The sequence below is a fragment of the Dipodomys ordii genome, unplaced genomic scaffold, assembly GCF_000151885.1.
Source record: "Dipodomys ordii isolate 6190 unplaced genomic scaffold, Dord_2.0 Scaffold9, whole genome shotgun sequence".
NCBI lineage: Eukaryota > Metazoa > Chordata > Mammalia > Rodentia > Heteromyidae > Dipodomys > Dipodomys ordii.
The window spans coordinates 8,342,259-8,367,256 of record NW_012267225.1 but is presented as its reverse complement, the minus strand read 5'-3'; the positions used below and the strand labels follow the sequence as shown (position 1 = coordinate 8,367,256).

The window sequence follows — 24,998 nt, the reverse complement described above, 5'->3', positions numbered from 1 at the left end:
CACGAGGCGCCCCCGGGCCTCGGGCCTCCTCTCTCCGCGCCTTTGCCGTACGGGCTCGGCCGTCGGGGCTGCTCCGTGCCCGTTGCACGGTGGACACTCGGAGGCCTCGGGGCCTCGGCTGTCTTCGAAACCTGGTGCATTGCGCCCGAGGCCCGCGCCCGGCTTTGCCTTTGGTGCCACCTGCCCGGCAGACCCTGCCCGGATCTCTGTCCCCGCTGTCGCACGGGGGGCCGCCGGGCTGGGCCGTTGCGGGGTTGTTTCTTGAGGTTGCACTGGGGTGGGGGTGGGGCGCAGAGCCGGACTGTTCCAGTGCCGACTGGTGCCTGGAGCCGTTAGGAGGAGATAGAGGGAGTCCGGAAGGTGATCGGATCAAACCCAACGGGTTCGGGAAGTTTCCTCAGGACTTCAGAGGAGACCCCCGTTCTTCTCCAGGTGGGGCATGTAAACGTCTTATTCACTGCAGACGGAAACTAGTCTGGATTTCTCCTGCCCTCCCCTGCCCCCCCCCACCCAGGGTTTCAGAAGACAGAAGGGGAATAAGAGTGTCCCCACCTCTGCTTCCCGGGATCCATGTCAGCGGTGGTGGTCACATGGTGCTGGTGGCAGAATTAAAGGAGACCTTGGGAGGGAAGGATTTACATGGAAGGCCTGCCTGGGCCCCCCAAATCGTAGTCAGCAGAGAAAGTAGGGGCCCACAACCTACTCAAAAGAAGTCGTGCCGAGGGCACTCATGGGCGACAGAACTAGCAGTGAATTCACTATAGGGGAATTCCAGCGAGGGTCAGCTCAGGCCGCTCTGCCCAACACGCACACTGCCTGGAATCGGGTCCCCAAAGTTCCCAGGGTGTGTGTGTGCGGAGAGCAGGGTGAATGTGGGTGGCTAGCTCCAGCCGGTCGAGCCCCCATGGACCTTTTCACTGGTCTCCTGCCCTTCCCCCCCTTCCTGTGTCTGAGCTCCAGTAGAGAACAAATCCTGAGATAAAGGGTGAGCCTGGCAGGACCTCCCAATGTGTGCCCAGCTGGATGGGCCTGTTCCTCCAGAGCCTCCCAAGTGTGTGGGGGATGTGTGGCTCTTCCCCCTCTCCCTCCCTCCTCCCTGTGGCTCACCACTCCAGGATGTCTTTGGAACCAGTCATGAAAACAGCTGTGGGTCAAAAGAAAAAAAAAGCCAACAACAACTCTGAAATCCAAGTTCAAAGAGTTGCCTTTAATTCTTCACTGGGGAGCACAAAGCCCCACACTCTCAGCTCAGGAGGCTCAGGAAAGCGCCTGAAGCCCTCGCTGCTTCCCTCTGTTTTCTCTGAAAGATCTCTTCAGCGATGTTTGAACTTCCTATGAGAAAGTCTTCTAGGAACTGTGGGCTCCTCTGGAATGGGACAAGGAAAGGGAGGTGTCACCAGGTTGACCTGTGCCCCCAGCCTTGCCAATTTATTATGCCACAGATACAGATATGTGTGTCTTCATGGATACATGGTCAGGAAACACACCAGGCAAGGTACAGGGGAAGGAAGCATGGCGTGTGCATGTCTTCTCTGCATTCTCTACCCTTCCTGATATCCCAAGCATGGACAGCCATGTAGAAGTGTGATTGGACAAAGAAGGTTTGATGTAGAGATGTGATTGGACAAAGAGAATCCAATGCAGAGATATGATTGGATGAAGAGGGTCTGATGCAGAGATGTGATTGGACAAAGAAATCCGGCTCAGTTCTATAGACTGAGGGGACCCAGCAAGGCTGGCAACTCAGATTCCTCCCACCCTCCTAGTAAGGTACACCTCTTCCTCCCAGGATGGGGCGGGACCTTTCTGATATAGGGATCTTGGACCAACTATCAGATGAAGCAGGTTGGAGAAATTCCTGATGTCCAACTCCAAGGCAGACAAGTAGGGTGAGATTAGAGTTCATATGGTGTCCCCTTGGGAAGACTGTTGTGAGTCAGAGACAGTGGATTCACACCAAATGATATGGTAGCACTGAGACCGTGAGTGTAGTGGAGAGGCCCCAGGGGAGGGGGGAGGGGACTGTAGACCCAGGTCTGTGAGCTCAGCTCACACTGCTATTACTGTGTGGCTCCCACAGTCCCCACTCATGGACTTTGACATATGCAGACTACATGGAGGCTCTCTTTCTAACCTCTCGTGTTACAGGTTAAGGATATGTGATCACCAAAACCAAATGACTGCAGCTTGCCTGCAGAGCCTGAAAGACACCGCATGAGACAGGCAGGCCCCTCAGCCACCTGCAAGTGGGGGGATCTGAGCTTGTTGTCATCACCGTGGGGGGGAAGGAGGGACAGGCAGCTTTGAGGAGGAGCCTCTGCCAGCCGAGGTGTGACAGTCAGGATAGGGAGAGGTTTCCCCCTAGCCCTGCAGAGCTGTGGGCCTTGCCCTCTCTGGGCTGAGGCGCCCCCTTCTGCTTCAGGCTCCTTGTGGCCCCCATCAAATGGGAATTCAGTCCACTGTCACCTGAAGCTAGTAAAAAAAAGTGTTCATTATAGAACTTTAGATGAAAATTTAACTTGATATCTTTAACCATTGTATTTAGGAAACCCCAAGGCATCTAGGTAAGACTTGAGGAGAACTTTCTACTTACGAATGTCTCAAATAACTAGGAGTGCTCTTCACCCAAAATCTGCCTTGCATAGACCACTCTGGGCCTGTGAGAGCTGATTTCTTCTGTCTTGACCTCAGCCAGCTGCAGGAAAAGGTGCTGGGAACACACGGGCTGGCCATGGGCTGGCTGTGTGGGCACGTTTGCCATACCCCTGCCAAGTATAGCCTTCATTCAAAGCCTGCTGCACAGCAATGGCTGGTGCAGTCAAGACTTTGCTGACCAGAAAAAAAAAAAAAAAGACCTGAAAATGTTTGAGTTGCCAGCTTTGCTGGGTCCCTTCAGTCTATAGAACTGAGCCAGATTTTCTTTGTCCAATCACATCTCTGCATCAGACTTCTGCTTTGGCCAATCACATCTCTGCATTAGACCCTCTTCATCCAATTGGGACCCGCTTTGTCCAATCACATCTCTACATCAAATGCATAACCCTTTCTCAGGGCTGCCTCACCTCACTGCTATGCTTCAGAAAACAATAAACCCCCTCATCCCTTCCTGCTTAAGTTCCATTACTGAAACTGCAGACATGAGCCACCCGGCCCTGTTGCTTTCTGCCTGTCTCTTGATATGCCCACGCTAGACTGGTCCAAGGTGAATGGCTCTTGGTTGGGCTTCTCTGAAATCACAGCGTGGATGTCTGTGGTGCCACACCTTTAGACCTGCCCAAGGTCTTAGCATAGACTCCTGAAAGACAGGTGGAATGCAGGTGAGGACCCCCACCTCCTCCATGGGCTCCAGAGTTCCTTCCTTGCTCTGCGCTGCTGACTGGGTAAGAGTCTTCCTTTCCAAGCCATTGCCTCCATTTTCCTCCCTCCTGTCACGTGCTTTCTTACAGTAAGTCATCAGGAGTTTACATCCAGCTGTGCATCAGTGCTAATAAAGTGGTGAGGGAGGACGGGGGGGGCTTTCTTGGATGCTTCATGGGGGCTTTCCCCCCACAAAACAGGAACCAGAATGGAAGAAGCACAGGAAGAAAAAACCAGAAAGCCAAATGCAGGCTGTGAGGCTGTCGGGGCCCATTTGAAGTCCACACACTTGATCCATTCTGTCCTCTGCGGGCTTGGTCTTTGAGGTTCTTCAGTTGAGTGACGCCACCCCTCACCTTAGGGCCACAGAAGAATCAGAGGCTAATGTGGTGTCCGGACAGTGACTGAAGGCATTGCTGTCCTCACCATCCCAGCCTGAGGAGTCCTTTGAGACTCTGGCTGTCTTACAAGCCAGACGCCAAACTGGCTTGTGTGTTCTGGGACTGGATGCTGGCTCCTGGGGTTTAAGCTGTTCTGCAGTTTCTGACATGTGGTCCCATGTCTCTGTGCTCTACTAGAACGTGGCATAGTCTCTATTCTTTGGGTCACTGGCAAAGGTTCTTTCCATTGGCTGAAATTCTCCCCTTTTCTTTTTTCTTTCCAGATCAGATGACCAAGGAGCCGGTGGAAGACACAGACCCCAGCACTTTATCTTTCAGCACGGTGGGTTCCAGATTGTATCTTTGTGGCCACACATGGGGCTCAGCTCTCCATATCCCCCTATCCCTTCCCCCTTCCTCCCTCTTCTCCCTCCCTTCCTCTCTGTTTCTCTTCTCTTTCCCTTTCTCCTCTGCTCTTCTCTGCTCTCCTCTCTTCTCTTCTTTCTTCTGGTCATGGGCACTGTTGCTGAGCTTTTTCAGGGCTAGTACTCTTCCACTTGAGCCAAAACTCCACTCCCAGCTTTCTGAAGTTAATTGGAGACAAGAGTCTTGCAGACTTTCCTGCCCAGGACTGCGATCCTCAGATCCTAGCTTCCTGAGTATCTAGGATTACAGGTGTGAGCCACTAGCGGCCAGCTCCATCCCCCTGTCCTCCTGTTACTTGACATTTTCCACTTCTGGCTTTTTGGTGGTTAATTGGAGCTTGGAGTCTCACAGGCTTTTCTGCCCTGTCTGGCTTCAAACCTCGACCCTCAGATCCAGGCTAGCCTGGTATTCTGTCTTCTGGATAGTTAGAATTACAGCTATGAGCCACCAGTACCCAGAAGGGGCCCCTTTCTTTAGTGCCTCTTTCCTGCCCAATTGTATTCGCTGACTTGACACCAAGGCCCATTGGCCATCTACCCACATGCAGACCAGGAGTGGATGTTTGATGAAGTTGGCGTCTCAGAACTTAGACCTGAATCCTTCCCTCTGTTTCATGAGCCTCACTGGAAAGAGGTTCCATTGTGTTCCACCCAGCCCCACCTTCCTCTGCCCCCTCCCCAGCCACCTGGGCTTTGGGCTGATGTCTTCTTGTACCTGCCACTCCCCCACCCTCTGCCTCTTGTGCTCACTGCAGCTGGCATCTGAGGCGAGCCTGCCTTCCTCTGTCCACCCAAGTCCTGGACACCAGCTTACGCATTGGTACTCAGGTGACCTGAACTCAGTCCTGCCCATGTACTTGTCCAGATCTTTCCACAGCTCTTAGTGTACACTGTGTTGAATCTGGCGGTGTGGCAGACATGGTCCAGTCAAGAACACTCACAATCTACAGGCAATGCTGTCACAGTAAACCTGTGTGTAACAAGCACAGAGGGCTCAATTGCTTCTGTGCTCTGGGAATGGAGTGACCAGAAGAACTAATTTAGTCTTCAGCAGGGACTTTCTGGTTCTCTGTGATTGAGTGTGGGAAGGTGTGAAGGTGGCTAATTAGACATTGTGAAACCTGACTGCCTAGCTCCCAAAGAACTCCAAGGGAAAGCATCATAACAATACCCTGATTGCACACTTATTTACTTCTCTCCTCTTTCAGAGCAAGGCATTTGTGACACTTGCAGAAAACTTGGGAATTATCACTTTGTTCAGACAAGGCTGTCCCATTAACCTGAAAAAAGTTTACAGAACATTAGATACCTGGACCTGCTATCCACAAATTACAAATAGGTGACTGGCTGTAAGAACTCTGTGTGTATGTGTATGCGCGTGTGTGAGTGCTTGCTTGCACAGCACGCATATGCTGGCACTCTGCTTGAACTCAGGACCTGGCACTCTAGCTCAACTTTTCCCTCTCATGGCTGGTGCTCTCACTTGAACCAGGCCTCTAGTTACAACTGTAAATTGAATTCTCTGTAGCACGTTTACCCTCAAGTAGTGCATCCAAGTGTGTGCATAATTAGTAATTGAGTCTTAGATCCCTGTGCAGTGGATAACACAGTTGTATCCTATTCTGGAATTCAACCCAAGTGGTGAACTGTGCCTAGAACACATGTTCATGGACTGTCACCAAAATGCAGAGAAGAAATGGCTCTGCCCATAATGCACACAGATCAGAGTCCCTCAGTGCTGGCTGTAGGAAATAGAAAGACTAACAGCCCAACAGAGAGGAAGTGTGGCTGAGTGGTCAGAGCTCAAGGACATAGGAGATCCCTTTCTTTGTTTTAGGTTCCAACACTTGCTTCTTTTCTTCCTTGATTTCATTTCTGTAAGTGGAAAATAAAAACCACCAATAGGTCAAGCCTGTTGTTGATAACTCCATGAAAACCTTCCCAGGTTTTAATTGGAAGTTATGACTTAACCCGCACAAAGCTTTCATTATACTTTGATCTTCTGACTGACATTTAAAACTCACCCTTCTCCCTTGTTGGTTTCTACAGTCAGACAAATATCCCATCCAAGACACTGGACTCCCAAAAGGTATGTACAAATAATATAACTACTTGGATTTGTTATTAATGTCTTGAACCATGCACTAATGCAAGTGATTTTTCACTTTTTAAAATTATAAAATGGAAACATGCCAGCACTTAGCACATGGCATGATACATACTGTAGCTCAGAAATTAATTTTGTTGAAATGTATAATTGGGAGGTAGGCACCAGTGGCTCACACCTGTAATCCTAGCTCCTGAGTAGGAGCTGAGATCTAAAGATTGGAGTTTGAAGCCAGCCAGGGCAGGAAAGTCTGAGACTCTTTCCTCCCATTAATCCCCCAAAAGCCAGAAGTGGAGCTGTGGCTAACATGGAAGAAAGCTAGCCTTGAGCAAAAACAAACTCTGGGACAGTGCCCAGGGCCCAAGTTCAAGCCCCAAGACAGGAAAAGAAATAAATAATAAAATAAAGTAGCCAGGCGCTGGTGGCTCTCGCCTGTATTCCTAGCTACTCAGGAGGCTGAGATAGAGGATTGCAGTTCAAAGCCAGCTGGGGCAGGAAAGTCAGTGAGACTTTTATCTCCAATAAACCACTAGAAAACTGGCAGTGGCACTGTGGCTCAAGCAGTAGAACGCTCGCCTTGAGCTGAAGAGCACAAGGACAGCGCTCAAGCCCAGAGTTTAAGCCCCAAAATAAATAAATAAATAAATAAAGTACATAAATTGTGGCTGTAGGTGTGGCTCAGTTGGTAGAGAGCCATACAGTGAGGGGAAGAATCAGATACTGAGTCCAGATTTGGACCAAAATAATTATATAATTTTTTGGTCAGTCATAGGCTTGAACTTAGGCCTGTGTGCTGTCCCTGAGCTCTTCAGCTCAAGGCAAACAAACACTCTACCACTTTGAGCCACAGCACCACTTCCAGTTTTCTGGTGGTTAATTGGAGATAAGAATCCCACAGACTTTTCTGCCCTGGTTGGTTTCAAACTGAGATCCTCGGATCTCAGCCTCCTGAGTAGAGTTACAGGTGTGAGCCAGTGGCACCAGGCTAGCCCACTGATTTTAAGAGTCACCCTTTGGGCTCTAGAGAGCAGATGTGTTAGGTGTAGACTGGTGTACTGGCCAAGAGACCCTTTTCCTTTTTCTCTTGGGCCTCACCCCACCCTCGGAAGCAAAGGATGGGGGAGCAAGGGAAGCAGTAGGTAAGGGACAGGCAGAGTCACTGCTCTTTCCAGGCTGGATTCTTCCAGAAGGGAAGTGCCTTCTGCATGCCTCTGAACAGCCCTCTTGGGCCTGGGCTGGGATGACCATTGAACATTGCTTAGGACGGTGATGCCTGGCACAGGCGGCCAGAGATAGTCATCAAGCTAATGGCAGCGCCTGAGCTGAGGCTCCACCAGGTAGAAAGCTGGGCTCTGACTGCAGGCCTAGGTTGTGCATTCGGAAACCGCGTGCCAGCACTCTACCCGGTCTAGCCTATCACAGGCATATTCACCCTGGGACAAGAGCATTTTAGGTGAAAGAGAGGGCAGACACCCAACAACGAGAACACAACCCCAAAGTCCCATCAGGGAACAGCTGCCAGTAGAGCCCAGGTGGTCTCCATCGTACGTGTGGCGTTGTTCAGCAAGAGCAGTCCACTAACTCTGCCCTTGACCGTGGTGGAGCCTCTGTTGCTTGGGTACTCACGCCTTACTGGGCCAGGCTGGACCCGGCTGGGAAACAGGGCCGAAAGTCGAGGCTACATGAGGGCAGGCTTTGAGCATCAAAAGGGCAGTGTGCCCCTGGCCCCCATGAAGAAGAGACTGGCTTGTGTAATCATTCCACAGGCCAGCGAAGCCTGGAACCCACTGAGCATGAGCAGAATCACGCCTGGTCCCTGAAAGGCCAGCAGGCTTGGTCTCGGGAGAAGCACTGAGAAGGGAACTTGCCATTAGGAGATTTAAGCCCTACCAGTTTTACCAGATGGCCAGGCAAGTGGGTGATACTGAGCCTTAATTTTAGTCTTAACACCAGAGCGTGCTCTTTCCAGTCAAGTTGTGTTTTTGTTTTCCCTAGCTGAGGAATGTGATCCAATAACTTCGAGCTGCCCACCGAGTTCTGATGATCCACATCAGGTAAGAATAATTTCAGTGACTTGTCACCCCCTGAAGTATTCAATAAGTCACCTAGATTTTTTTTTAAAGAATGATTTCACGGGCTGGGAAGTTGGCTCAGTGGTAGAGCGCTTGCCTTGCATGCCTGAGGCCCTGGGTTCAATTCCTCAGCACCACATAAGCAAAAAGAAAAAAGCCAGAAGTGGTGTTGTGGCTCAAGTGGTAGAGCGCTAGCCTTGAGCTGAAGAGCTGAGGGACAGCGCTCAGGCCCAGAGTTCAGGCCCCATGACTGGACCCCAAAAAAAACAAAAGAATGATTTCACACAGTGCTTTAGAAAGAATGTTCAGATAGGGTGACACACATCTGTAATCTCAGAGCTGTATAGGGAAGATTCTATCTCAAAGTAAACAAATAGTAAAGAGCAAATAGGAAAATTTAGAGATAACAAAATAACTTGGAATTATCTCGGCAAGGTAGCTATCTTCTATCACTTTGAATAACAGGTCTCTTTAGTCCATTCTGTAACATAAATATGTATTATGATCGAGAAATGAATGTTAGGAAGTGGCGCTGTAGCTCAAGTGGTAGAGCGCTCGCCTTGAGCTGAAGAGCTGAGTGAGGGACAGCGCCCAGGCCCAGAGTTCAAGCCCCACGGCCGACCAAAAAATAAAATAAAATAAATAAAAAAAAATGACCACAATAGAGAAATGAATGTTAGTTGGAAAAAAGAGTTGCTTTCTTTCATGTGTCATTGATACACATAGAGGAAAAATTATGAGCCAACAAAACGATAATGGCAGCTGCTGGTGGCTCCTGTAATCCTAGCTACTTAGGGGGTTAAGATCTGAGGGTCACAGTTCAAAGCCACCCATCCAGGAAAGTCTGTGAGACTCTTATCCCCAATTAACCACCAGAAAACTGAAAGTGCACTGTGGCTCAAGTGGTAGGGGACATTTTAGCCTCAGCTAGCTTCAAACTGTGATCCTCAGATTTCAGCTTCGTGAGTAGCTAGGATTACAGGCATGAGCCACTGGTGTCCAGTGACATTTTTTTGTTGTTGTTGTTGGTTGTGGGGCTTGAACTCTGGGCCTGGGCATTGTCCCGTGTTGTCCCTCAGCTCTTCTGCTCAAGGTGAGCACTCTACCACTTGAGCCATAGCACCACTTCTGGTTATCTGGTGGTAAATTGGAGATAGTCTCATGAAAGGCTGGGAAGGTGGCTCAGTGGTAGAGTGCTTGTCTTGCATGCATGAGGCCCTGGGTTTGATTCCTCAGCACCACATAAGCAGAAAAGGCAGGAAGTGGCGCTGTGGCTCAAGCGGTAGAGAGCTAGCCTTGAGCTGAAGAGCTGAGGGACAGTGCCCATGCCCAGAGTTCAGGCCCCACGACTGGCAAAAAAAAAAAAAAAGAATCTCATGGACTTTTCTGCCCAGGCTGGTTTTGAACCTTGATCCTCAGATCTCAGCTTCCTGAGTAGCTAGGATGACAGGCAAGAGCCACCAGTGACCAGTGACATTTTTTTTTTTTTGGGTCCGGTCGTGGGGCCTGAACTCTGGGCCTGGGCGCTATCCCTCAGCTCTTCAGCTCAAGGCTAGCGCTGTACCACTTGAGCCACAGCGCCACTTCCGGCTTTTTTCTTTTTGCTTATATGGTACTGAGGAATTGAACCCAGGGCCTCTGGCATTCAAGGCAAGCGCTCTACCACTGAGCCACCTTCCCAGCCCCTGACCAGTGACATTTTTTAATGATTTCTAAACCCTGTCATTTTTCTTTTGAGAATTCAGAAGTCAAACATTTTAATTCTTAAAAAAAAAAAAAAAAAAAACAGCCCTAGCCTACCTACTGTATTCAGTACCAACTCAGGCGGTGGCTTAACCATTGCTGTTTAGGGAATGGGACTGAGGCTGGGAGGCCTGGTGTGTCAAGGTGGCACAGATGCCAGTGACCTGGGGCTGTGGCTCCGGTTCTTTGTGGCTTGGAAAGTGTGAAGCGTTGTGCGGTGGTGGGCCTTCCAGAGGCAAAGGATTTCCCAGCCTCTAGAGCTCTGAGCTAAATCTGCCTGCCTGCCCTTCCTTCCCTCCCTCCCTCCCTCCCTAGCTCGCTCCCTCCCTCCTTCCCTTCCTTCCCCGCCTCCTTCCCTCCTTCCCTCTCTCCTTTCCTTCCTTCCTTCCTTGTGTGTGTGTGTGTGTGTGTGTGTGTGTGTGTGTGTGCGTGTGTGTGTGTGTGTGTGTGTGTGCACAAGCCAATACTGGAGCTTGAACTCTAGGCTTTCCACACTTATCGCTTATGGATGGTACTCTATCACTTGAGCCATGCCTCCAGTTCCAGCTTTTTGCTTGTTACTTGCATTTAAGAGTCTCACAAATTTGTGTGCCCTGGCTGACTTTGAACTGTGGTCCTCAGATCTTACCCTTCTGGTTAGATATAGGATTCTAGGTGTGAGCCACCAAAGCCCAGCTTCAGCGTCTCTTTTTGAATTATCCAGATATTAGGAAACAGATTAGGAGCTGAAGGGGCCCTTAGAAGCTTGCTGTCCAGCCCCTCGATACAGAGGAGGGAGCCCAAGACAGCTGGTGAGAGCAGGGATATAACCTGGGCTTTGTCCAGTGCCACCCCACTCCCCCACAGTCCCCCAGAGTTGCCAACAGCTAGCAGAACAGGAGCGAGTGCTACTGGAACAAAACTGGCAAATGGAAGGTCATTCTTCTCAGAGACAGAATCCCATGCAGCAGACTCATGGCTTTGGCCAGACAGCAAGGAGCTCAAGATGTCCGCAGACCTGAAGCCCTTGTGGGCACCGTGGTCCCAGGGCATGGTGACCGGCTCCTCCACTGCGGCTGCGCTGCTTGAGTCAGCCGGGCAGGCCCCTGCCTGCTCCCAGCCGTGCAGCAATCCTTTCAAGCTCTGACAAGACCTGTGCACACAGCCAGCAGCTCTTCAGCTTTGTCTTCCTCTAAGGGAGAATCCGATAGCACGGGTTGCCTCAGTGCGTCCTTACTTTACCCCTGCTGCGAAGTTTATAGAACTTTGAAGAACCACTGCTAAGAACCACTGCTATGAGGTGGAACTATAAACTACTAGAACGTGCCCTCGGGTGAGATGGAGATGCTTCGGCCTTCCTGCTATCCTCTGCGTAGCCACACTGTTCTCTTCCAAGCCAGGCTGGGAAAGGACTCTAAACACTGCCGCCACTACGCTTGTGGGGAGGTGGGAAGGAATCTCCAGAGGCTGGCTTCCCCAGAAGGAGATCAGATGTTCTGAGCTGTCAACATGGCCTGGTCTAGCTGCCTCCCCCCCCTCCTCCCCCTCCTCCTCTTCCTCTTCCCTCGTCCTCCCTCCTCCTCCCTCTTCCTCCTTCTTCTTTCTCTTCCCTCCTTTTCCCCCTCCCTCCCTCTTCTTCCTTCCTCCCTCTTTTTCCCTTTCTTTCTTCCCTCCCTCCCTCCCTCCCTCCCTCCCTTCTTTCCTTCTTCTTCCTTCTTCATTCCCCCTCCCCTTCTCCTCCTCCAGGTCAAGATAAGATATTTGTAGCTAGGCACCAGGGGCTCACACCTATAATGGTAGCTATTCAGGAGGCTGGGATCTGTGGATAATGATAGCAAGGGCAGAAAAGTCTGTGAGACTCTTATCTCCAGTTAACCACCAAAAAGCCAGAAGTAGAGCTGTGGCTCTAGTAGAGCTCCAGCCTTAAATGAAAAGCCAAGAGAGAGCATGAGGCCCTAAGTTTAAGCCCTAGTACTGGCACAGATTGAGAGAGAGAGAGAGAGAGATATGGAGAGGGAGGGAGGGAGCACACAATTACTGGTTTTAAAAAGATGTCCATGATGTATTATAAAAAGAAGTGAAAGCAATTTGTAAATGTGGTTTAGGAGTTAAAAGTGTCCTGCTCAGGTGGTTCATACAGGTATGATTATGTAAACAGGAAGGGGTGGAACCACAGGACACCACCAGCAACCTGTGGTGTGTGAGATGGAATTGAGAAACTGGGAGAAGATTCTCAAACCTAACCAGGCAAGCACTGGTGGCTCTTACCTGTAATCCCATCTATTCAGGTAGCTGAGATCTGAGGATCACAATTTAAAGCCAGCCCCGGCAGGAAAGTTCGTGTCTCCATGAGAGAACCAGAAATGGAGCTGTGGTTCAGAGTGGTAGAGCACAAGCCTTGAGTGAAAGTTCAGAGACAGCTCCCAGGCCCTGAGTTCAAGCCCCATGACCACCACCACTAACAACAATACGGATTCTCATACCTCTTTTTGCTTTGAAATATATGTGCACGAGCAGACACCACACACACACACACTGGAATAAATCATCCAAAAGTTTTAAATAGTACTTCATCTCAGGAAAACTTTTTGTGCATTAACACATGACCCTCAAGGAGCCACGCTTCGGTCACAGGTAATTCTGCCCCGCAGGAAAATGACAGCCCCAGGAATTTGTTAGCATACTTCCTCAGCACACAGCACACACCATATAGCATTCCGAGTAGTCTCGGTCACCGTGCCTCTTCCCTCACAGTGGGATCTGTGAATGAAGCAGATAGGTGCTGAGACCCTGCCTTGCAGGAAGACCCGTTTCCCCAATGTCTGCCTGTGTTCACATGTATAAACCATAGCCTCCCGACCCATGCTCTGCAGTGCTTCAGAACAATAGCCAACTATACTCCGGGCACAATGGGAAAACCCGCCTATCTTTCATCTTTGAAAGCATAGCAGAGGTATGGAATTACACCCAAGGACACCTCCCACTGCAGCTGCAGCGGTGGCTGGCCTGCCTGGCAGCTGGGTGCAGAACTTGTTGGTGGAAAGAAGGATTAAGTGCACACAGACCTCCAGGTTTGCTCTCAGCCTAGCAAAGCACCGCAGCATTTATTTCAATGATTTTGTTCTTCCATATGTAGGATTTCTTTGGTTTTTTTTTTTTTTTGGTCTGGTCATGGGACCTGAACTCTGGGCCTGGGCACTGTCCCTCAGCTCTTCAGCTCAAGGCTAGCGCTGTACCACTTGAGCCACAGCGCCACTTCCGGCTTTTTTTCTGCTTATGTGGTGTTGAGGAATCGAACCCAGGGCCTTGAGCATGCAAGGCAAGCGCTCTACCACTGAGCCAACTTCCCAGCCCCAATATGTAGGATTTCTTTCATCCTAGTTGCAATGCTTCCTGTCCCGAGGCCTTGCCTGGACCTCTACCCTGCTTTGTGCTGGCTTTATTCTGCCTGTGCCTTTTGTTGTTGTTGTTGTCAGTTGTAGGGCTTGAACTCAGGGCCTGGACACTGTCCCTGAGATTTTTCACTCAAGGCTAGTGCTTTACCACTTTGAGCCACAGTGCTATTTTTCATTTTCTGGTGGTTAATTGGAGATAAGAGCCTCACCAACTTTCCCTCCTGGGCTGGTTTTGAACTATGATCCTTGAATCTCAGCCTCCTGAATAGCTAGGATTACAGGCATGAGCCAATGATGCCGGCCATCTGCCTATGCCTTTTTAACACAAGTTCTAAGATACCAATACTTGGGCACATTACTGTTTCATTACTGGATAGTAAGATTAAGGTAGTAGATCTTTTTGTCTGTGTTCCAGGCCATAGAACATTCTCTTACACTGAAAATAAGATCAATGAAGCCAGTTTCTCAAATATACTTTCAAAAAATGGGCTTGTGTCCATTTTTTCTTTATATGTATCAGGTGCTATAATCCTATAATCCTAGCTACTCAGGAGGCTGAGATCTGAGGATCAAGGTTTGAAGCCAGCCCAGGCAGAAAAATCCAAGAGACTCTTTATCTCCAGTCAACCAGCAAGAAGCCAGAAGTGGAGCTGTGGCTCAAGTGGTAGAATGCTAGCCTTGATTAAAAAAAAACCCAACAACAAAACAAATAAACACCAACCAAAAACTCATGGAAAATGCCCAGGTCCTGAGTTCAAGCCCCAGGACTAATACAAACCAAAAAACTATATAAATAAAAGAATCTACCTGTCCTTGAGTAAAAAAAGCCAATTGAGAGAGCAAGGCCTTGAGTTTAAGACCCAGGAGTGGCACACACAAAAGAAGTAAAAACAAATACTGTTATTGTCATTGTAACATAGCAGTTTATTATAAAAAGTTGGCTTTTTTTTTTTTGGCTGTGGGGTCTGAACTCTGGGCCTAGGTGCTGCCCCTCAGCTCTTCAACTCAAGGCTAGTGTTCTACCACTTGAGCCACAGTGCCACTTCTAGCTTTTTCTGCTTATGTGGTGCTGAGGAATTGAACCCAGGGCCTCATACATGCAAGATAAGCACTCTACCACTGACCCACCTTCCCAGCCTGAGTTGGCTTTTTTTTTTTTAAGACAAGCTCAATGGGAAGTTCACAGTATAATATTAATGTCTACATGTGGCTAGCAGATAGATGTTTTCAGAAGAGTTTCATTATAATATTAGGTCTCTTTTGGAAATTGTCACCACTAAAAGCTACTTGAATTTCACAGGCCCAAGAAACAGCTCTAAATGATCTAAAATCTTGCTAGGTAAGCCCTATTACTATTGCACCCCGGCATTTGAAAACCTATTTTTGAAGCAACTTAGTAAAATATGTGCTTAAAACAGAGACCAAACCTTAGCAGGGATTACTGTCCCCCAAAACTAGCTAAGTAACAACTGGATGGTGGTCCTTAAGTGTGAATCAGGAGGGCGGAGCTTTCCTCTGGGGCTCCTTGTGATCTAGGCTGCCACCACTAGGGGGCGGGGACAACTTGATTTTGGTCTTGAGGGTGAGTGGACATGGCCTTGGGGACTGCATTCAACTTCACAGTAATGGAGTCAGTCCCTCCCTTGTGTATATCAGGGGATTCTGGGCAGACATTAGCTGTGGAATATGAGAAATTAAGCCAAATATGTAAGACACTTTTGTTTTTAGTAGAGGATCTTGCAAATTTTTTGTCTAGGCTGCTCTTAAAACTCAGTCCTCTAAGGCTGGGAAGATGGCTCAGTGGTAGAGCGCTTGCCTTGCATGTATGAGGCCCTGGTTCGATTCCTCAGCACCACATAAGCAGAAAAAGCTGGAAGTGGTGCTGTGGCTCAAGTGGTAGAGCGATAACCTTGAGCTGAAGAGCTGAGGGACAGCGCCCAGGCCCAGAGTTCAGGCCCCACAACTGACAAAACACAAGATAAAAACAAAAAAACCCCACAAACCTCTAGCTATCTACCTCCAGATTAGATTACAGGCATGAATTACTATGCCCAGTTGGATTTTTATTGTTTCATGCTTCTCTCCTCCTCCCCCTCCCACCTCCTCCTCCAACCTCCCCCTCCCACCTCTTCCTCCCACCTCCCCCTCCCACCTCCTCCTCCTTTCCTGATAATCAAACCCAGGACCTCAAGCTTACTAGGCAAGCACTTTACCACTGAACTAGATCGGAAGCCTTTGATTTTTTGAGACAGTCTTGCTGGGTAGCCTAGGCTGGCCTCAAAACACCTGCCTCATCCTGCCAAGTGCTGAGATTACAAGTGTGCCCCCGGCTTTGTAGCATCATTTTACTTTGGGAAAACCTCATGTTTTAGCAGGGACCACACATACCACAAAACCTGTCAACTTCTGGCATTCGTGTCTTTCGATATGACCTGCAGTTCCTGTTCTGTTTCTAAGGCCCAAGTTTCCAGTTCTCTGAGCAGAACTGACTGTGTTGATCAAAAGCACACACAGGCCTGCCCGGTCCTGCTAGAAACGTGCAGATGTGCAGAGGCCAGCCTCCACCCAGCTGTGAGCTCTGAATGGAGGCCCTGACTCAGGGCTTTTATTTGCACAAGGCTAGATGGAGACATTCCTGTCCTCCATAGGCTCCCTGTAGCCTGCAGGTCACACACACACACACACACACACACACACACACACACACACAGCCTGCAGGTCATACACACACACCCTGCAGGACACACACACACACACACACACACCCTAACTAAAGAAAAAGGGGCTGGGAAGATGGCTTAATGGTAGAGTGCTTGCCTAGCATGCATGGAGCCCTGGGTTCAATTCCTCAGTACCACATAAACAGAAAAAGCCGGAAGTAGCACTGTGGCTCAAGTGGTAGAGTGCTAGCCTTGAGCAAAAATGCTCAGGGACAGCACCTAGACCCTGAATTCAAATCCCAGGACTGGCAATAAAATGAAAAAAGTTCTGGTTCAATCAAATGGAAAGGAGTAAAGTGTGTTCAGCAGGCTGGTTTGGTTGTTCCAGTAAGCACAGCAAGTCAAGGAAGAGGACTCACACCAGAGCAGGAATTGCTTCAATTAGTCCAGGAAGGGGTCTCCCACATGGGGAAAACAGGAGATGAGACTGTGCTTAGACAGGTATATACACCCCTACACTCGGCCGAGACCCAGGGCTGTGTGCTCACAGCGAAGAGAATGGCCTCGCAGATTCAGAGATGACTGCTTAAGATTACATAGAACACACTGCTACTGCAGAGTTAGCACTTTCATGTGTGCGGAGGTACTGGGCTCAAACTCAGGACTCCATGTTCTCACTTGTTTGATTTTTCCTTTCTACCACTTGAGGCACAGCTTCACTTTTGGCTTTTTGTTGGTTAATTGAAGATAAGATTCTCGTGGACTTTTCTGTCCAGGCTGGTTTTGAATTGCGATCCTCAGATCTCAGCCTCCTGAGTAGCTAGGATGACAAGCAGGAGCCACAGTGCCCAGTTTGATCTGCTGTTTTAAACAGCACACAAACAGGATATTAACAGGGTCCACAAATACATATGGAGTGTCCCCCATGGCAGGATATGTTCTGAGCACTGGGGGTGTCATGCACGGTACGGTGCTGCAGGCCTGCCCCAACGGACAGGGAGCACTGGTGACACCGCCACTCACCTGGGGGCGCGATTCCAGCTTTTTATTTTCATGATAAAGGTGATGTACCGAGGGGTTACAGTTACTTAAGTCATGAATCTGTTTCTTTGTGGATGGTGTCACCCCTTCCCTCACTCTCGCTTCTCCCTGTGGGTGTGATTTTAATGAAGGTCACATTCTGGTTTCTAGGGAGAAGAAAACGGCTTTCCAGACAGTACTGAAGAACCTCTTTCAGGTAAAATGACCGACAGTAAAGATATTGGGGCTTCAGGGATAGCTAGATGGTGAACCAGAGTTGAGAATGTGTTTGTCATTAATGTGTGTGTGTGTGTGTGTGTGTGTGTGTGTGTGCGCGCGCTCTGGAAAGCAGCGGTGGTGCACAGGTCAGCAGAGCACAGAACTTGCTTGGTGACTGTGTCCACTTTGCCTTTTCTGGGGATGGCACTGGGACACAGTGTGAGGAGTTCCTTATTCCTCTGGTCCTGATAATTGCGTGGCACATCAATGCACACATCCAGAGCTCCATCCCCTTCTTGGCACACCCCCTAGGCTCTGCATGGTGTCACAGCAGAGGGCACACAGAAGCAGGCATAAATTTACCCCTAAACAAAGTTAACTGGCTGGGTGCCGGTGGCTCACACCTGTCATCCTAGCTACTCAGGAGGCTTAGATCTGATGATCACGGTTCAAAACCAGCCCAGGCAAGAAAGGTTGTGAGGCTCTTATCTCCAATGAACCACCACAAAACTGGAAGTGGTGCTGTAGCTCCAGTGGTAGAATGCTAGCCTTGAGCTGAAGAGCTGAGGGACAGCGCCCAGGCCCAGACTTCAAGCCCCACTGACCAAAAAGAGAGGACAGAGAAAGAGAGAGCAGAAGGAAGGAAGGAAGGAAAAGGAAAAAAACCAAAAAAACAAGTTAACTGCACGAGTGTGTAAATCTGCTTTGACCCCGGGCTAGAATTTTGCAAGCTCCAGACCTGACACCTGGTTTCCGTTAGAACTCTAATCCTGGGCTTTCTCTACAGCCTTCAGAATAAAATGTTTACTGTTTAGTTGTTCTGAGTAATTCAGGCTATAATTACACCTTTCCAAGCCATCCGCTCACAGGGTCCCTGGAGCACGCAGGGCTAGGAAGCAGCAGAGGAGATAAAGGGATGCCTCCCCTCTCCCCCCAGAGAGACTCCATGTCCCCACCATCCCCGCCAGCCTCCAGCGGGAGCCATTTCTAGGGTCCACAGTGTGACCTCTGAACCCAGTCGTGTTCCAACTCACAGTGAACTGTTCATTGACTGGTATTTTACCACCTGCCAGCCCCAAAGGGAAGGGTTAAGATAAGGCTAAGGCGCCATCTGAAATTAACCATTTCTTAGGGGTGTGTGTGTGTGTGTGTGTGTGTGTGTGTGTGCCTGCGCGTGGGTTAAGATAAGGCTAAGGCGCCATCTGAAATTAACCATTTCTTAGGGTGTGTGTGTGTATGTGTGTGTGTGCATGTGTGCCAGTCCTGGGGCTTGAATTGAGCTCAGGGACTGAGCACTGTTTCTAAGCCTTTTTTTCTCAAGGCCTGTGTGCTACTACTTGAGCCATAGGTCTACTTCTGGCCTTTTGGTGGTTAATTGGAGATAATAGCCTCATGGATTTTTCCTCAGGTCTCAGCTTCCTGAGTAGTTAGGGTTTGGGGCTTGAACCATCAGCACCCAGCTTGCTGGTTCTTTTTTGTTGTTGTTGTTGTTATGGGGCTTGAACCCAGGGACTGGATGCTGTCCCTGGGCTCTTCAGCTCAAGACAGCGCTCTACCACTTGAGCTACAGCACCACTTCCGGTTTTCTGGTGGTTAACTGGAGAAAAGAGTCTCACGGACTTTCCTACCCAGGCTGGCTTTGAACCATGATCCTCAGATCTCAGCCTCCCGGATAGCTAGGATTATAGGTGTGAGCCACCAGCACCCAGCTTGCTGGTTATTCTTAAGATAGAATCTCACAAACTTTTCTACCTACTGGCTTCAAACTGAGATCCTCCCCTCTCAGCTTCCCAGATAAATTGGGATTGAAGCTGTGGACCACTGATGTCTGGCCAAAGCAGTATCGAGAGGAGGGCTGCACTTTCTCAGTGCTGGTATTTTTGTTGTTGTTGGTACTGAAGGTTTGAACTCACGTCTTTGTGCTCGCAGGCTGGCTTGATATTGCTGAGATCTCTTCCTCCTCCTGCCTTACTATTATTATTTTTAAATTATTATTATTATCAGTCATAGGGCTTGAACTCTGGGCCTGGGTGCTGTCCTTGCGCTCTTCAGCTCAAGGCTAGTGCTCTACCACTTAAGCCACAGTGCCACTTCCAGTTTTCTGGTATTTTATTGGAGATAAGAGTCTCATGGGTTTTCCTGCCCAGGCTGGCTTTGAACCATGATCTTCAGACCTCAGCCTCCTGAGTAGCTAGGGTTACAGGCGTGAGCCACCAATGCCCAGTGTCCCTTAGCTTTTTTTGTTCAGGACTGTCTGCCACTTGAACCACACCTCCACTTCTGGCTTACTTAGAGATGAGTCTCGAGGACTTTCCTGCCAAGGTTGGCTTTGAACCCCAATCCTCAGATCTCAGCCTCTTGAGTAGTTAGGATGACAGGTTTGAGCCACCAATGCCTGGCTCTTGTTTTTAAATGTGCATATAACTGGTCTGAATGACCCTGAGCCTGTTTACCCTTTCTATATAGCTAGCAGGACAGGCTTAAACCTCCCCACCCACATTTTTATTGGTTGAGATGGAGTTTAACAACTCTTCACCCTCTGTAGGCCTCTTACTGTGATCTCAGCCTCTGGAGTAGCTAGGATTATAGATACAAGGCACTGTGTCCAGCTAGGTTTAATTAAGAACTTTTAAGGAATCATGTAATCCATGATACCTTGCCACACTGAGTTTGATGACAAATCTTGTGTGGCAGAGGGCTGAGGCATGCACAAACGTGACAGGTTTCTCAGGGGTCTGGCCTTATGAACTGATCTGATTGCAAGCCACACTGAGAGGCATGCTGGGAGGTGCAGGGAGCTTTGGTCAGAAAGGAGGATACTCTGTCAAGTCTCACAACTGCATCTAGTACTCAAAACAACTTGTCTTTGGCAGTCAAGAATAATAACCTTGTAGTCCCGAGAAATGGGTGTTGTGAACAGTTTGTCTATGGAAGGCTGTGATTGTCCTAGATGGATGAATGCTGTCACACTTCGACATGAAGGTAAAGGGCAGAAGGAGTGCAGGACATGTTTGCCAAGCCCCCGGCTGACCGGTGCGTCCCCTTCCTTCATTCAGGGGTTGGCCAGGACCAGCTGTGTAAGGAAGACTGTTCCTGCTCCTCGTGTTCTCTCCGGGTCCCCACCATAAGTGACTTGCTCGATGACCAGGACTTGCTGGACGTGATCAGGATAAAGCTGGACCCGTGTCACCCCACCGTGAAGAACTGGAGGAACTTCGCCAGCAAGTGGGGCATGTCCTATGATGAGCTCTGCTTCCTGGAGCAGAGGCCGCAGAGCCCCACCCTCCAGTTCTTGTTCCGCCACAGCCAGAGGACTGTGGCCCAGCTGATGGAGCTGTGCCGGCTCTACCACCGGGCCGATGTGGAGAAGGTGCTACGCAGGTGGGTGGATGAGGAGTGGCCCAAGCGGGGGCGTGCAAACCCCACCTCGCACTTCTAGACTGCCCGGCTGCTGCCGGTGGCCAGCAGGCGTGTGAACTATTCCTAGGAGCTCGTGGCGTGTCTCCCAGGGCTGTTGGGTGTGGAGGGGCAGCTCCTGTGGGGTGGAAGATGTTTGTTTTTGCACATCTGTTTTAAGATCTGGAAATGGAAAAGGATATTTTCTAGGCTTCACCTAGGAGCCAAAGCCTACACTGGAATGGATTCATGCTGTGATAAAAATAAAACGAACCTCTCCTTCGAAGATTTTCATGAGGCCTGAGCCTTGCATGACTCTGGGTGGGTGGATGCCATGCTCTGGAGGAGTGGCGGCCTCTGTTTACAGCAATGCCACGCGGAGAGCTGGCCCACTCCGTCCCTTCCTTATGGCTTCTCTTACAAAGTCTTGTCTTTGTGTATGGTACTGGGTGAGATTTGAACTTGAGGCCTCTTGTTGGCTAGTCAGGTGCTCTTCTGCTTGAGCCATACCTCTAGCCCTTTTTTTTCTGTGCTGGTCCTGGTGTTTGAACTCAGGGCCTTGGTGCTGTCCCTGAGCTTTTTTGCTCAAGGCTAGCATTCTACCACTTGAACCACAATGCCACTTCTGGCTGTGTGTGTGTCCCTAATTGGAGATGAGTCTCATGGCCTTTCTTGTTCTTCCTGGTTTGGCTTTCAACTGTGATCCTCAGATCTCAGCCTCCTGGATAGCTAGCATGAGCCACTACTACCCAGCTAGAACCTTTGTCTTTAAATTCAGGGAATTCTGCCACAATATAGCACCCCTCCTCTCTCAAGCTGATGTCATGATTTGTAGAGTCTTGATGGTTATTCATTTCTATCCCTGGATTTATTATCATTGAGGATGTGGCCATGGAAGCCATATATAATATATATGTTTTGGTTTGGGTGGGAGTACTGGGGTCTGAATTCAAGGTCTCATGCTAGGCAGACACTCCACTGCTGAGCCATACTTCCAGACTTTTTTTTCGGCAGTGGGGGCGGGGGTTGGGAGAAGAGGCCTTTAGTTGTTTGTGAAAGGATGTTGTCTTTTTACATGGGCCTGTGCCCTGACCTTGGTCACATTTTCAAATTCTCCATCCTGACAGGTGAGTGCCACCATACCCAGCTTATTTGTTGAGAATGGAGTGTCAACAGACTTGCAGCACATCCAGACTCTGACTGGGTGAAATGTAGGTTGGCTCCGATGTGTATCACATTCTGAAAGACCAAGCAGTGATTCTCCACTGAAGTACAAGTCTAAATCACGTGATAGTTTATAATTGCAGTAGCAAGAGCTCACTGATACCTTGCCCAGACAAGAGTGGAAAGGAAGTTACTTTATGACTAATAGCTTGAATAACTATTGAAAGTTAAATTCTTTATTAGTGCTGGAGAGCCACGTTAAGTTGACCACACAGTAAACTTTAGCACCTTGAGGTGAGCTGGTTTTGCTGTTAGGGTTGATGAAATCTCTTTAGCTAAGGTCCAGGAAGTATTCTCTTTAAACCAACTCCCATCCATAATTCCCTGTGACCAGCTTCTGCATAATACACGTATTGTTTGACTGCAATAACCAAGATCCGCAAAGATAGGAAGGGGAAACAAAGCCAAACTGAGCCTTACACACACTGCAGACACACACACAAACACACCTCAGGGGGACCCAGATGGGAGGAGAAAGACAAAAGATGTGTGTTTTTTAAAATATGGCCTTGAATAGTTAGAACTCCCATTGTGCTAGAATTTCAGATAAAACTGTAGAAAGAGCCAGGTGCTGGTAGTTCACATCGTAGTCTTAACTACTTGGGATGGTGAGATCTGAGGGTCAAGGTTCTAAGCTAGCAGGTAAGTCTGTGAGACTCTTATCTCTAACCAGCAAAAAAAAGTGGGGTTGTGGCTCAAATGATAAAGCACCAGCCCTTGAGGGAAAAAGCTAAGGGACAGCACCAAGGCCCCTGAGTTCAGGCCCCAGTACTGGTAAAAAAAAAAACTACACCCCCTCCTCCTCAGTCCAATTTAGATGTACTCTTGATAGTTAGCAGCCAAATTCTGTTCAGGTTCCTGATTATTTTAACTTCCATTCATGAAAACAAAAAGTCCTTTTCCAAAGCACTCAACAAGAAACGTCTTGTTTTACCTGTTTCTGGCAAAGACAGCTTCACTCAAGCGAGAAACTATAGAGATGAGATTGTTCTCTACTTAATACTTAAATCTTTTTTTGGGGGGGTCAGTTGTGGGGCCTGAACTCTGGGTCTGGGTGCTGTCCCTCAGCTCAAGGCTAGCACTCTACCACTTGAGCCATAGCATCACTTCCAGTTTTTTCAGGTTATGTGGTATTGAGGAATCAAACCCAGGGCCTCATGCATGAAAGGCAAGCACTCTACCACTGAGCCACCTTCCCAGCCCCAATACTTACATCTTTGCTGAGGAAGATTTCAGGTGTGTGTGGGGGGAGAGATCCACTGGGAAATTTTCAGAAGCTTCATTCCCACAACTGTGGGTGCCAGAGAGCAAGCACCACGCCAGCCTGCAAGGACCTGGTCCAGCGTGGCCCTGTCCTTTGCTCAGGATCCAGAAGACAACATGGCCCCTCCTGGTGCACCCCATGCCACTGGGCCTCCGGTGCCTCATCTCCCCAGAAGTGCTGTATATAGCAAGTGGCTCTGGCCTACCTGGCCTGTTTTAATTCCATTACAGCTAGTAAAGAGGCAGTTTTGAACATGTATGCTAATGTGTCTGCTGAGCTCAGAAGACAGGCAATATGTATATGGATACTCCATACTATGATTTTTAAATGCTGACCCCACCAAGGGAACCCTCAAAGCTGAACCTCCAAGAGTCTCCAGGAAGCGTCTATAAGCAGACATACTTCATAGGACTGGATCAAAGTGCAGGCTCTGTTCTGAGCAGTTTGATGGGAAGCAGGAATGGGCTGGAGGGGGCTGGGCACCACCACTGGGATGACGGCTGGCTGGTGAGTGAACTCTTAAGACTCACTCGGGACATTTTCGAAGGACGGGCATGTGGGTGGAGATCCACTGCTGCACGACATCTAGAGGGTAAGGCCTCCTGGTACTTGGGGAGCGGGTGTCCAGAGCTGTCCTCACCGCCCCTCTGGAGCTCCGGGGTTGCTGGGGACTGAAAGCCTCTGTTGTATGAAGTATGAAAGTTTCCATTGTATTATGTGCGAGCCTTTGATAGAACACATGAAATGCTACATTGAGGCGGAATCCACCTAACCTGACCTTTGGCTGCCACAGGTCCTCAGCCGTGAGTGACCTTGTGAGCTTAGGGTGGCGGCTTGGAGAACCCCTGGCTATTGGTCCACAAGATTCCTCATGAGTGAAAAGTCCAAACCACAGGGCTATTTGCAAGCTGTTCCCAAGTGTTTAAACACAGGACAGCATCTCCGCCTGTGAGATGAGTTAATGTACAACCTTGAGAGCTTTCCCATCACTAAGGTTTATTTTTTGTTGTTGTTTTTATGACAAACCACAGTTCTAGAAGGTTGTTTCTTACACCTGAAGCAACCGGACTTGGGATCTGAGACTACAGAAGCTGAGGTGAGCCCCGGGGATTTGAGCACAGTGGGGCTGGAGGGCGGAAAAGAGGTGAGTGCTCCCTAAATGTAAGAGAGATTAGGAGAAAGCCAGAGGATTCAGAGGTGAGCCTGTTCAGACTGGGAGGATAAGCAGAAGAACTGAGTGATGACTGTGAAGTACACAGGCCTCTCTGTAGGAGCTGCATGAGTGGTATGGTTTGGTGAGGAATTTCTGAAGACGCAGCCTCATTTAAGACTTGTGTAATTTAAGACTGCTTTTCTCATGGGAATAAACGGGAAGTGAGAAGATATCCTCGGAGCTCCCACGCTTGTAACTATTGTGGCCAAATTTTGCTTCAATTTTGTCATTGTAGGCTCTATAGCTCTGGCTTCACAGCACAATATGTCACTGTTTAAAGCTCTGTGTTTTATTACATCTAATTTGCATTTCAAAATTATTAATTTAGGTGCTGGGGTACTTAGCAAATGTTCAAAAGGCCAAAACATTCAAGGTGCTGGTGGCTCACACCTGTTATCCTAGCTACTCAGGATGCTGAGATCTGAGCATCGAAGTTCAAAGATAGCCAGGGCAAGGAAGTTCGTGAGACTCTTATCTCCAGTGAACTACTCAAAAAAGCCAGAGATGGTGCTGTGGCTGAAGTGGTTGAGCACTAGCCTTGAGC

At 49.0% G+C, this 24,998-nt stretch overlaps 2 protein-coding genes across 4 annotated transcripts in view; both read left to right on the top strand.

Annotated features, from left to right (window-relative positions):
• Positions 1-3,976: 3,976 nt before the first annotated feature.
• Positions 3,977-21,036, top strand: Edaradd (EDAR-associated death domain). Its single transcript, XM_013009285.1, has 5 exons — positions 3,977-4,080; positions 6,212-6,251; positions 8,265-8,323; positions 17,310-17,355; positions 20,414-21,036. The coding sequence occupies exons 1-5, from the start codon at positions 4,027-4,029 to the stop codon at positions 20,794-20,796; spliced, it is 582 nt and encodes a 193-aa protein (XP_012864739.1). The 5' UTR covers positions 3,977-4,026; the 3' UTR covers positions 20,797-21,036.
• Positions 21,037-24,074: 3,038 nt separating this feature from the next.
• Lgals8 (lectin, galactoside-binding, soluble, 8) overlaps positions 24,075-24,998 on the top strand; it is a 13,524-nt gene continuing 12,600 nt past the window's right edge. The window contains exon 1 of one of the 3 annotated variants that reach the window (XM_013009392.1): positions 24,075-24,337. The gene's annotated coding sequence lies outside the window, so the exon portion shown is untranslated. Of the gene's footprint in view, positions 24,386-24,998 lie in introns of all 3 variants that reach the window. The other 2 variants (XM_013009393.1, XM_013009394.1) reach the window with 2 other exon arrangements.

What these genes read in the sequence shown, in the direction of transcription:
- Edaradd (XM_013009285.1), top strand. Translation starts at nt 4,027, where the DNA reads ATGACCAAGGAGCCGGTGGAAGACACAGACCCCAGCACTTTATCTTTC. An exon ending in GTTCTGATGATCCACATCAG is followed by an intron (nt 8,324 to 17,309) that starts GTAAGAATAATT and finishes TCTGGTTTCTAG; the next exon opens with GGAGAAGAAAACGGCTTTCC. An exon ending in TACTGAAGAACCTCTTTCAG is followed by an intron (nt 17,356 to 20,413) that starts GTAAAATGACCG and finishes TCCTTCATTCAG; the next exon opens with GGGTTGGCCAGGACCAGCTG.